Source organism: Alternaria triticimaculans, assembly GCF_023758025.1.
Source record: "Alternaria triticimaculans strain BMP 0046 chromosome Unknown scaffold_16, whole genome shotgun sequence".
In the NCBI taxonomy this organism is placed as follows: Eukaryota; Fungi; Ascomycota; class Dothideomycetes; order Pleosporales; family Pleosporaceae; genus Alternaria; species Alternaria triticimaculans.
In genome coordinates, this window is record NW_026055973.1 from 318,043 (window position 1) to 329,584 (window position 11,542).

At 53.7% G+C, this 11,542-nt stretch overlaps 3 protein-coding genes across 3 annotated transcripts; 2 read left to right on the forward strand and 1 right to left on the reverse strand.

Moving 5' to 3' along the window:
• Nucleotides 1–987: 987 nt before the first annotated feature.
• Nucleotides 988–1,848, forward strand: J4E78_008687 (uncharacterized protein; the record flags this gene model as incomplete). The annotated part of the gene is made up of 1 exon (XM_049369287.1): nucleotides 988–1,848. The coding sequence occupies one exon, from the start codon at nucleotides 988–990 to the stop codon at nucleotides 1,846–1,848; it is 861 nt and encodes a 286-aa protein (XP_049218988.1).
• Nucleotides 1,849–3,404: 1,556 nt separating this feature from the next.
• J4E78_008688 (DNA-directed RNA polymerase II subunit RPB1) lies at nucleotides 3,405–8,800 on the reverse strand (the record flags this gene model as incomplete). Its single annotated transcript, XM_049369288.1, has 4 exons — nucleotides 3,405–3,440; nucleotides 3,512–3,998; nucleotides 4,076–8,373; nucleotides 8,444–8,800. The coding sequence occupies 4 exons, from the start codon at nucleotides 8,798–8,800 to the stop codon at nucleotides 3,405–3,407; spliced, it is 5,178 nt and encodes a 1,725-aa protein (XP_049218989.1).
• A 586-nt stretch (nucleotides 8,801–9,386) lies between these two features.
• Nucleotides 9,387–10,990, forward strand: J4E78_008689 (uncharacterized protein; the record flags this gene model as incomplete). Its single annotated transcript, XM_049369289.1, has 4 exons — nucleotides 9,387–9,456; nucleotides 9,517–9,578; nucleotides 9,629–9,858; nucleotides 9,907–10,990. The coding sequence occupies 4 exons, from the start codon at nucleotides 9,387–9,389 to the stop codon at nucleotides 10,988–10,990; spliced, it is 1,446 nt and encodes a 481-aa protein (XP_049218990.1).
• Nucleotides 10,991–11,542: the final 552 nt, after the last annotated feature.

Sequence of the window (11,542 nt, forward strand, 5' to 3'; positions counted from 1 at the left end):
ACTCTAGACAAAGGGCCAGGAACGACAAAGGCGCGAAGGGGAGAATGTATATTAAGAAAGGGTCGCAACTACAGTGAATATACGTCAATACGGCTGCGCCTTTTGTGGGACCAGTGCGTGAATCACGCTGGAAATGACAGACGCTCGTGCACAGGAAGCATCGGCGTACTGAACCAAGACCCCTACCCGAGCCTTGGTGTTTGTCAACAAACTTCTACCATATGAGTGAAATGAATAGCAAGCGCTTCTACGATCACTGAAGCGGTCACCTCTAAGTTCTGGACTATGTAAGACATCTCGCGGTTCTGTGTCGGCCACATACCACATACCGTGTAGTTTCACAATGAAGGAAATAAGTTAAGGGACCAAGACCTCGCTGTATTGCATTGCAGATGATGTCTTTGATCTTCTAGAATGCCGATAAAGTAGAAGGGGGTGTCGTCGTGTCTGATGTTGACCCGAAGCTGTCCGAATCTGTGGATGTAATAGTCTCTCAGCTGTATGATGTGTGAAAGTCAACCGTGAACTCTGCTAGAATCGGTACGAGGTCTTCTATGTTTCATTAGCTTGGTGAATGGTGTACCACTAGAGCGCAGGCAAGCGTAACAAGGCTGACTGTGGCAACCCAGTTGCAACTGTTGCGTTCACCCTTGGTCCCTCGCAGTATATCAAAAGGTCCTTTCTCTGCTATTAGTATACGCGCACAGTTTACTCCACAACCAGCTCTCCTTCGCAGCATTTTCAACCTCTCGACCAAAAGCTGTAGCCCCTCTGACAAGAACATACGCACACACAGAGCACCTAAACCTGTGATACCTACCCGCTCTTACCGAGTCTCTCCGTCTCTTCCTCTTTGAGCACCCAGTCTTGAGGACCGCCATCCCATTTGTATCCTCGGCCTCAACACATAGTCGCTGTAAAGCCCTTTTAATTCCCAGTCCTTCGAATAACAAATATTACCGGTCTAAAACTAGGAGGTAATTCAAGATGCACTTATTCAAGGATTGGAAGAGTAAGCACGGCGCTGGGGAGTCCAAAAATGAGACGAAGGTCAAGCCACTCCCTCCTCGACTCACCTTCACGGAGCAGACACAACCGGATGACTCCATCATCAAAAGTCTTGACGACCTGTATTCTAAGACGGTCAGAGTTTGGAGAGGCGGAGATTGGAACAATGATGTGAAGAATGGTGCCACAGGCGCATGCTTCGACTCATCCCACCACGTGCCCGGCGAGGGCACCAAGAACCGTGCGACTTTCAAGGATGGCAAGTTTGGATTTTGCCTAGAGTGGATCGAATTTCCGTACGAGGGTGAAGTCTATCGTGTCAGGTGCATGAATGCTTTCTGCGTAAGATCGCAGCAATGTACAGACCACCCCAAAGCAGTATACAAGGACGGCCCAAACCGTATCTATGATCTTATGAATTGGGGTGAGAACGTCACATATGGTATGGTCAAAGATACCAGAGCTCCAGCAATCCCTTTGACGGATTCCCAGCGGAAGGAGCAGGCCCTGGAGGAAATTGCGGAGGTCAAGGCTAAGTTTGTCGAGGCGTACGAAAGAGGCGAGATTGCGACTGCCAAAGAATTGGAACGTCGAGTCTCCAACCTTGAGAGAGCGCTGAAAAACAAAAGTTACTTGCGCGAGGACAGATCAAACGCCGCGCCCCAACCCTCTGCGTCTGCCACTATTCTCAACGCCCGGAAGGCTGTGAGCAATTCAGCCCCAGGTAATCCAGACCTAGACGCCAAGGCCAAGCGTAATCCAAACAATCTCAAGACGAATAAGGGCAAGACGGACTATACAAAAGTCCTAAGATCGATCAAGGAGCGTCCGGGTTCTTGAAGTCATGTTCGCTCATGTTTCCAAAACACCCAAAGACTCGTTTGTAGGGACGCTTTGTACACGCGGTTGGTGTTGTTCTTGATTCTCGCAAACCCGGTGCCCAGCATAATATAGCGAGCCTGATGGTTGTGTTTTCGTGTAGCGCAAATGCAAAGTATAATCAGATTAATCCCAAAACTATCTCTTTCTAGTCGGTGACGTATAACAGCTTTCCAAGTGGGCTGAGAGAAGACGTGCGTAGACTGCTGCATGCGACGTTGGTGAAACGCAGCGAGGCATGCTGAAAGAAATGCACCTGTAGTTGTAAATAGGCGGTCGATGGTCTTGTGCCGCGGCTCGATCGTCCAAGCGTGGGTAATGACGCGCATCGTATAGTGGCGGAGTGAACTCATCGTGATGCACTTGCTAACATAACAACCTGGAGGTAAGTACATTCACCGCGCTGATGTGAACGGCAACCGCGGAACCGTTGCCCAGCAAGAGCGGCGCCTTTACCTTGGCATGGTTTCGCGAGTGAGCTGAGTTCGCGTCGCTTGCAAAGACAAGTAGCAGATAATGTGCAGCGTTCAGGAAGTGGAAGGGCGGGGATGGAGTGAGGTGGAAGAGCGAAGAAGCGACCGCCATTGAAAATGCAAGGCCGGCCCACTACCAAGACACGTGATCACGCAGCTGCCGAGACCAAAACCACAACACGCAACAAACATCAATTGACAATAACATCGTCATATTTCTTCTTAATTATCTACCCAGCACCCAGACTCAGCCAACGCGCAGCAACGCAACAACGTGACTCTATATTCCCACCTCATGCGTCTCATTTTCCCTCCAGCAAGTAAAAAAGCCCCATCGAAGCGCAATTTATAGCGGGCTGTCTGTCTAAACATACGCAAGCATCCATCTCTCAATAAGAAAGCCCCCGATTATGTTATGAGGGCAAAGGCGTGCAAGAATTCGACAAAACAACGCTCCGCTTCCAAACGCCCATGCGCAATTTTCTTCCCATGTAGCAAGTAAGTTCGGTAAAAGGAGTAAAGCAAGCAATGATTAAACGCCCGTGAAACAACCCCCAGCCGCGTAGAAGGGAACTCAGGGTGTTTGTATGCAATCTTGAACCGCGTGACAAGAGTAAAGAAGAAGAAACGCGCAAAAAGCAGGTTTTTGGTGCCACAACCGTGCAGCTTCGGATAATAGTGGTACACAAAAGCATGAAAAAGAGGGAAGTAAGCCCCATCACTCGTTGCGCAGATTCCATGTGAGTGACAGTAGTAGTGCCGTGAGCCTAGTTAAAGGAACGGCACACCGCATACACAGACATGAGACTGCCATACGAGACCAGCCGTGATAGGGTAGAGCGACCATGTACGAATGAAGTTCTAGGAGAGAGCACTCTCGGGGGAGAAGGGGGAGCAGGTAAGGCACTTGCTCGACATTTTCACACCGGAAGAGGTCACTCACCCAGATCATCAATCCATGGCAAAGAGAGAGGAGGAAAAGAACATTTTCATACACAAAAACTAGAAGAAGAGATCGAGAGAGAAAAAAGAAGGCACCGATACCTACATCGCCATCAAGCCAACTATTGCTTTGGTGATCTGAAACAAACGTTAGCAAGTGCAAGATAAAACGGAGAGTTGTCTACAACTATGACCAAAGGGGTACTTACGTAGGAGAGTACGCTCCGCCCGGAGAGGTAGGGCTGTAGCGCGGGGAGGTAGGTGAGAAGGAGCCTGCTGGACTCGTGGGCGAGTAGCGAGGAGACGTCGGGCTGTATTGCGGCGACGTGGGTGAAGTCGGAGACTGCCTGTTGCTGCTCGCTTGGTACTGAGGGCTTGTGGGACTGTACTGCGGCGATGTGGGGCTGTATTGCGGCGAAGTCGGGCTGTACGCGGGGGACGTCGCGCCACCCATGAATGTTGGGGACGTTGGACTGTAGTTGGGCGATGTGGGAGAGTATTGAGGCGACGTCGGCGAGTAGCCAGCAGGAGATGTGGGTGAGTACGACGGTGATGTGGGTGAGCCGTATCGAGGCGATGTAGGCGAGTAGTGCGGGGATGTAGGCGAAGCCATGTATCCTGGTGATGTTGCAGCGAAACGAGGGCTGGCAGTACCAGGCGAGGTAGGCGAGTAACCAGGCGAAGTTGGTGAGAAGCCTGGAGACACTGGGCTGGTAAAGCCAGGGGACATGCCAGTGAAGCCTGAACCACCCGGGCTTCTGCCTCCGTCGTACCCGCCGGGGCTGAAACCACCACCTCCGTACATACGACCATAGTCAGTAAGACCACCAGAATCGTCACCTCCACCAGCGGCAGCCATAGGAGAGAACGAGACCTGATCGTAAGAGCCGACACCCATGCCACCCTCGTACGTAGGAGAGCCCAAGTCATAGGGTGTGTTGGCTCCGTCACTCAGGTAGTTGCCAGCGCCAGCAGCGCCACCCATCATCTTGGAGTTGTCCTCCACCATGGTGAGAAGCATGGCATTGTCCATGACCACGTCAAACTCTCCGGTACCCATAGGTGCCAACTGACCAAGCATGATGTTCTCAGATACACCACGGCAGTCGTCCAGCTCACCAAATCCGGCAGCTTCCAGGAGAATCTCGACTGTCTCTTCGAAAGAACAACGCATAAGAGCACCAGTGTCGTTACGGTTGATACCATGACGGGTGATAGCCATGAGAAGACCACGCTGGCACATGATGTCGACGAGCAAGGCCATGTGACGATGGTTGACGTAAGAACCGTCGAAGGACAAGACCATACCAAGCTCCTTGAGAAGACCTGCACGAGCCGCTTCGATTCCAAGAACAGCGAGGATTTCGATGAAGGAGTTGGAGTAGGTCTTGGTGGCATCAACGCCCTCAATGGCAAGCACCTCGGCCAGTGCAGTACCTGTAGTATCGAGCACCCACTCTTTACACTCGTCCTTGTTCTTCGAGTGTACAAGAGACTTGTCTGCCAACTCAACGGTAGTGATGTGGTCTCGGATGAAAGCACGCTCGATACCGCGAACACCACGTAGCGTAACGTCATCGAGAAGATGCTTCTCAAGCTTGCGCATCCATCGCTCGTCACGCTCGTCCTCATCCTCGTCATCCTTCTGGAGGTTCTGGTCCCAGATGAAACGAACACGCATGACCTGCTCGTCGGCGTTTTCGTCACTGAAGATGACTGCCAGATTAGGCTTGAACTCTTCCTTGATCTTGCCGGCAACTTCGCCAATGGTGATACTCTTATCCAACAGCTTCTTGCGGTCGAGGATGATTCGAAGCAACCACTTGGACTGGGACTCAATGACTTCGTCCTCTTCGGGAAGAATGAAGTAGGACTCAACCATGTCCTGATCCTCCTCAACTAGCGTGGACTGGATGTCGGGGTCGTAGTAAAGCTCAACAGCTTGTGTCAATGAGCGGAGGGTAGTGAGCTCGATGGTGCTTCGCAGGCGCTTAGCATCCTGTTGGCTGGCCTTGGAGTCTGTTTGGCGGACCAACATAGACGGAGTCTTGATGTTGGCAGCGACGTTCAGAATTTCCTTGAGACGGGGCACACCGAGAGTGACGTTCTTAGAAGACACACCGGCAAAATGGAAAGTGTTGAGCGTCATTTGTGTAGCGGGTTCACCGATGGACTGCGCGGCCAGAACACCTACCATCTCACCGGGAGCGACAGCGGCCTTGAGGAAGCGGTCTTCGAGTTCACCAAGAACATAGTTCAGGGCCTCCTTGTTTAGGCGATGCTGAACGACAAGCTTCTTGTATGCGAGACGAGCGCGAAGATGAGCCTTGAACAGATACGTTGCACTGCTCTGGGCCTCTCTTGACAGTTCGTCGGTGCCACGAATGACAACCAATCGCTCCAGGGTCTCCTGCACCTGTCTGATGGTCTCGATGGGGTGTAGATTGCTGACAGCCTTCTCGGGGTTGATATTAAACCGCGCCTGGGCGGACCGGATCATACGCTGAATGTTGAGCGGCAACTGGAAGGACTCTAGGTTCTCGTCGGTCACATTCTTGCGGAGAGTCTGACGATCAAGTTTGATCATCTCGAACTCTTCGTCCAGGGCTCGTTGAACGTCGACGTCACCCTGGAACATAGTAGCACCCTCCAGCTTCGACACTGGAATCTCCGGGTAGTCCGTCGTGAGAACGTCAAGCTTGTATCCATCCTCAAAGTCGGCCTCGGAAGCCATGAGGATATCCATGGACTGGTTTTCAATGTGCGCGCCATCCAAACCATCTTCACCGTAGATGAACTCAACAATATCTCCCATAGAGTTACGCACAGTTCCATCGTACTTGACCATAACATCTTCGAGCGCCTTGACGAGACGACGTTGAATGTAACCAGTCTCAGCTGTCTTGACTGCTGTATCGATCAAACCCTCACGACCAGCCATGGCGTGGAAGAAGAACTCCGACGGCGTAAGACCGCGTAGATACGAGTTTTCGACGAACCCACGAGACTCTGGCGAGTAGTCATCCTTCGAGAAATGCGGCAGCGTCCGGTATTTGAAACCATAGGGAATACGCTGTCCTTCGACAGCTTGTTGACCAACGAGGGCAACCATCTGAGAGATGTTGACAGTGGAACCCTTGGAACCGGAGACGACAGTTTGGACGACGTTGTTGAAGTCCTTCAAACTGGTCTGAGCCGCGGTACCTCCACCCTCACGACCTTCGTTGAGGAACTTCTGGACCTTGGATTCGAATGTACCACGAATCGTCATACCAGGCATGGGCTCAAGCGCGTCCTTAGTAGCCGTCGCAATGATCTCTTCAACCTTGGCCTTGGACTTGCCAATTTCGGAGGCAATCTTGTCGGAGGTGGCAGGGTCTGGGATGGTGTCACCCACACCGAAACTGAAACCGTACGTAAGAAGCCACCAGTTACAGATGCGCTGGCAGGCATTGAAGAACTTGACTGCTGCATCCGGTCCGAGCTCGTTGAAGATGATGTGAATAACACCACCTGCAGAGGCTCCGACAATCTTCTTTGTGACCTGACCGTAAAGCAGCTGACCACCCTTGATAGCGAACGACTTGTCGACGATGTCGTTGTATGCATTGGGCTTGGAGTCCGCCTCCTTCTTCTCAATGTTGACCTCGCGTGGGAAAGCCATGCTGATAATCTGCTTACCAGTCCAGAGAGGCCGGGGCTTCAGAATGGCCGGCTCTGGAACAATACCATCCCAATCAGGCACCCACATGAGGATGGGCATGACCTGCTCGATGGGGATGAAGTTGTCACGACGACTCATCTTGTAAACACCGAGAAGCGTGTCCTGCACGATACCCATCAAGGGCTGGTTCTTCTGTGGTGATACAATCTGCTTGGGAACCATGCACAGGTTCTGCACCTCAGCGCGGGTCTCGTCGCTCTGGGGGACGTGGAGATTCATCTCGTCACCGTCGAAATCGGCGTTGTAGGGTGATGTGACGGACAAGTTGAGACGGAATGTTGAGTAGGGCATGACCTTGACGCGATGTCCCATCATGGATTCCTTGTGCAGCGAGGGCTGACGGTTGAAGATGATGACATCGTCGTCGTCAATGTGGCGCTCGACCTTCCAGCCGTACTGTAACCGCAGGTCGTCGAGGTTCTTATTGTGCTTGAGGTCGAGACGGACACCGTCGGCCTTGATGACGTAGTTGGCACCAGGGTGTTGGTTAGGACCGTTGCGCACCAGGTTCGTCAACTTGCTGATGTTGAACTTGGTGACAACCTCGGGATATGTCAGAGTACGTGCGATAGATCGGGGCACACCGACTTGGTCCAGTGACAGGTTAGGGTCACCGGTGATGACAGTACGTGCGGAAAAGTCGACACGCTTTCCCATCAAGTTACCACGAAGACGACCCTCCTTGCCCTTCAAGCGACCACGAATAGTCTTGAGCGGTCTGCCAGACTTCTGCATAGCCTGAGGAACACCGTTGGCGTCGTTGTCCATATAGGTGGCGACGTGGTACTGGACGAGAGCCTCAAACTCGGCAGTTACGTGAGCAGGCGAACCCTCCTGCTGACACTCTGCGACACGACCGTTGGCGCGGATGATGTCTCCAAGCTTGTAGGTCAAATCGTCCTCTCCACGCATACCCTGGCCGGTACCGTCGACGGAGATACTGGGGCGAACCGGAGGTGGAGGTACTGGCAGGACATCGAGAATCATCCACTCGGGGCGAGCGTAGTCGGCGTTCAGACCGAGCAGTTGGAGTGTGTTGTCAGACATGAGCTTGAAGATAGTCTGCGCCTGCTTCGGTGTGATGACTTCCTTGCGGTCGCCTTGGCCGTCGTCGTCGTCCTTCTTGCTCTGTTTCCAGGTGCCGGTCAGCTTGAGACCCTCCTTGCGGATAGAGTCTGGCTGTTTGCTGCCGCAGCCGCCGTGGGCGATCTTGGGGAGCTTGTTCTTGTCGCTGCCGTCGTCCACATCCTGCATGCACACGGTCTTGCCCTTGGACATGCGCCAAATCTTGTCGAAACGCTTCTTCGCATCCTTGGTCTTGGCGGCGGCGGCCCAGTCAGGATGGTTCTGATGTTGCAGTTAGCATGAGCATGAAAATCTAGGATCTGAAGTCTCTGTCTTCCGCGGGAAGACTTACGAAGTCAGCCTTGATCAAACCACACGTGTGGCAGACAGTCTCGAGCAGCTTCTTGATCTTCACGACGAAACCGACGTGGAAGACGGGTGTGTGCAGTTCGATGTGACCAAAGTGACCGGGACAGGTCTGGATGTCCTCCTTGCAGGTCGCGCACGAGTACATGCGGTCAATGGTGCCGAGCTTGGGGTCGTTGAGACCCTGCTCGCGCGGCTTCTGCTTCTGCTCGTCCATGGTCTCCGGGTAGATGATGTGGACCACGCTCATGGCCTTGATCTCCTCGGGGGAGAGCAGCCCGAACTGGATCTCCTTGATCGTCCGGAGCGGACATTTCGACACCTGTGGGGCGCCGGGCGGCATCCTGGCGGTGGTTGAAGTAGAAAGGGAGTGCGGGTGAGAGAACTATCGGTCGGCGGTCGCGGTGGCCACGCCGGGCGGTTCCTCCGCGTATTAAGTAGTAGGTGCGACTGCCGTTGTAGCTGAGTCGAGAGCTGTGGCGCCTGGTGAAAGACTGAGTGCGCGCCGCGCGCGGAAAGAGATGCGGTCGAAGAGTCGTACCCGTGAAAAGGGCGGACGGGGGTCGGGGGCTCGCCGGGTCGCGCCTCGGGGTCGAAGGCGTGCGCGCGTATTAAAAGCGCTCGGGGGAGCACTGTCGGGGTCGGCGAGGTGGAAGACGCGCTCTAAGTAGGTAAGAGCGGCCGTTGGTGATGGCGGGTGGGGTGGTGGTGAGGGCGTCGTGCTGTTAGAGACGGAAGGCGACAAAGAGTTGCGGCCGCGCTTTGACGCACTAGCCGAGTCTCACGTGCAGTGACCATCGCGGACGGGACCACGCCGATTCCATGCTGCTCACTTTGCGCCTATGGACTTCATTCACCAGTCGCGTCTGTAAAGATGCTGCCAATTGAGTTCCTTGCCCTGCACTCCCCGCCCTCTGCAGTGCACCACCATGAATCTCTCGCTGGTTGATCCCTTTGTCCTCGCGCAGGACTGCCCCGATGTCATCACCGGCCGCCTACGTGAGTTCGACATTGTTCCCAGGTTACTTTTCCCACCAGGCAGCAGCTGACAACGCGCAGGCAGCGGCCACTCGACGTCAATTCGCTTCAGCCACCGAGGCGATCTGCTTGCATCCGGACGGGTACGCGAATGTTACGCCGTGCCATGTGATTTCCGCTGATTGGATTCCAGCACGATGGCATCGTCGTCATCTTCGACATTGAGACAAACGGCGTTGCGCGCAAGCTGCGCGGCCACACGCGCCAGGTGCAGTCTCTCAGCTGGTCGACGAATGATCGCTATCTTCTCAGCGCCGGACAGGACTGGAAGTGCGTGCTCTGGGACTTGAAGGATGGCTCGCGGGTGCGCACCGTCCGCTTTGAAGCGGCCATCTTCATAGCGGAGCTGCACCCAAAGAACCAGTGAGCATACAAGTCACGTTTACAATGCTCTGACTAATTGCTTTCCAGCATGCTCTTTGTAGCCGCCCTCTTCGAAGACCAGCCCGTCATCGTCGACATGTCTGAGGAAGTCCCCGTCAAACACTCCCTCTCCTCCGCGCCCCATCGAACCGACATAGAACGCGAGAATGCCTCCGAGAAGCAGACGGCGCAAGACGCCAAGCAGACGACCACCATGACGCTCTTTACGCCGACGGGCCAACACATCATAGCAGGCACCAATAAGGGGTGGCTGAACATCATAGACACCGAGACACACGCCGTCCGCTACTCGTTCCGCGTCACCAACAACATCATCGTATACATTCGCATGACGCCATCAGGGAGGGACGTCGTGCTCAACTCGAGCGATCGCATTGTCAGGACACTCCACCTGCCAGACCTGAGCGACCCAAAGTTGGACTTTGACACGCTGCAGCTGGAAGTCGAGCACAAGTTCCAGGATCTTGTGCAGAGGCTCTCGTGGAATCACGTCTCATTCAGTCCCACAGGCGAATACGTCACAGCATCTACCTGGATGAACCACCACATCTACGTTTGGGAGCGTGGCCAGGGCAGTTTAGTCAAGATCCTAGAAGGCACCAAGGAGGAGCTCTCCGTAGTCGAGTGGCACCCATTCCGACCCTTCGTCGCCGCTGTCGGAGTAGACTCAGGCCGCGTCTGGCTCTGGTCCATCCTGCAGCCCCAACGCTGGTCCGCCCTCGCCCCCGACTTCGTCGAAGTAGAAGAAAACGTAGAATACATCGAGCGCGAAGACGAATTCGACATCCAGCCTCTCGAAGAACTGCACAAGCGACGTCTCAACGCCGAAGACGAAGAAGTCGACGTCCTCACCGTAGACCCTGTTAAGACCTCGGCCACGGAATTCGGACCGGCAATTGGCGACGCGGAGTTCAGGATGCCCGTTTTGTTGGATATCGAGGCGAGCGATAGTGAGGATGAGGTGGTGGCTGTGGGTGCTGGTCAGTTCAGACGGCGCAGTCCTGGCGCTAATAAGGAGTGGATGAATGATGATGAGGTGGCGGTCAGTGGTGATGAGGCAAGGAGAGCTAACGGTACTGCAGTGAACGGGACGAAGAGACGGCGAGGCTGATGAACGAAGCATAGACGGCTGCTAATATCGTTGCTACTAGCTGTGTGGGAGGAAGTGCTAAGAAGCATCGCGCGACAAGAGCGCGCTGACATGATAACACTGTATGGAGTGTGCTTGAACTCAAGACATCGTCAATTGCATAAGCGGTTGATTGACGCCACAGTGAAGAGGACTAAGGATAAAATTCTATCAATACTTTACTACCACCTCATACAAGAAAAAAACCTGGACAGATCTGCAGACTACATCAAACCAAAAACTTGCAAAGTATGTGATCCAACCTCAACGTATACTCCATGATTTTCGGTGTTTTCCTAGGTTGGCGTGCTACCTTGTTCTGCACCGCGACTCGAATGCCATGTTGGCGAATGAGCTTCCATGTTCTTCTAACATGCCGTGCTTTCTCTAGTCAAACACTTCGCTCCACGATTGAAGTAGATGCTCGTCTAATTCGCGGGTGACTGTAAATTCTATGATGTTTGATAATGCGTTACGGAGTCGGCTCAAAGGGTTTCTAATCATGTTTTTCATTTTGCAGACGAGCGTCTAAAT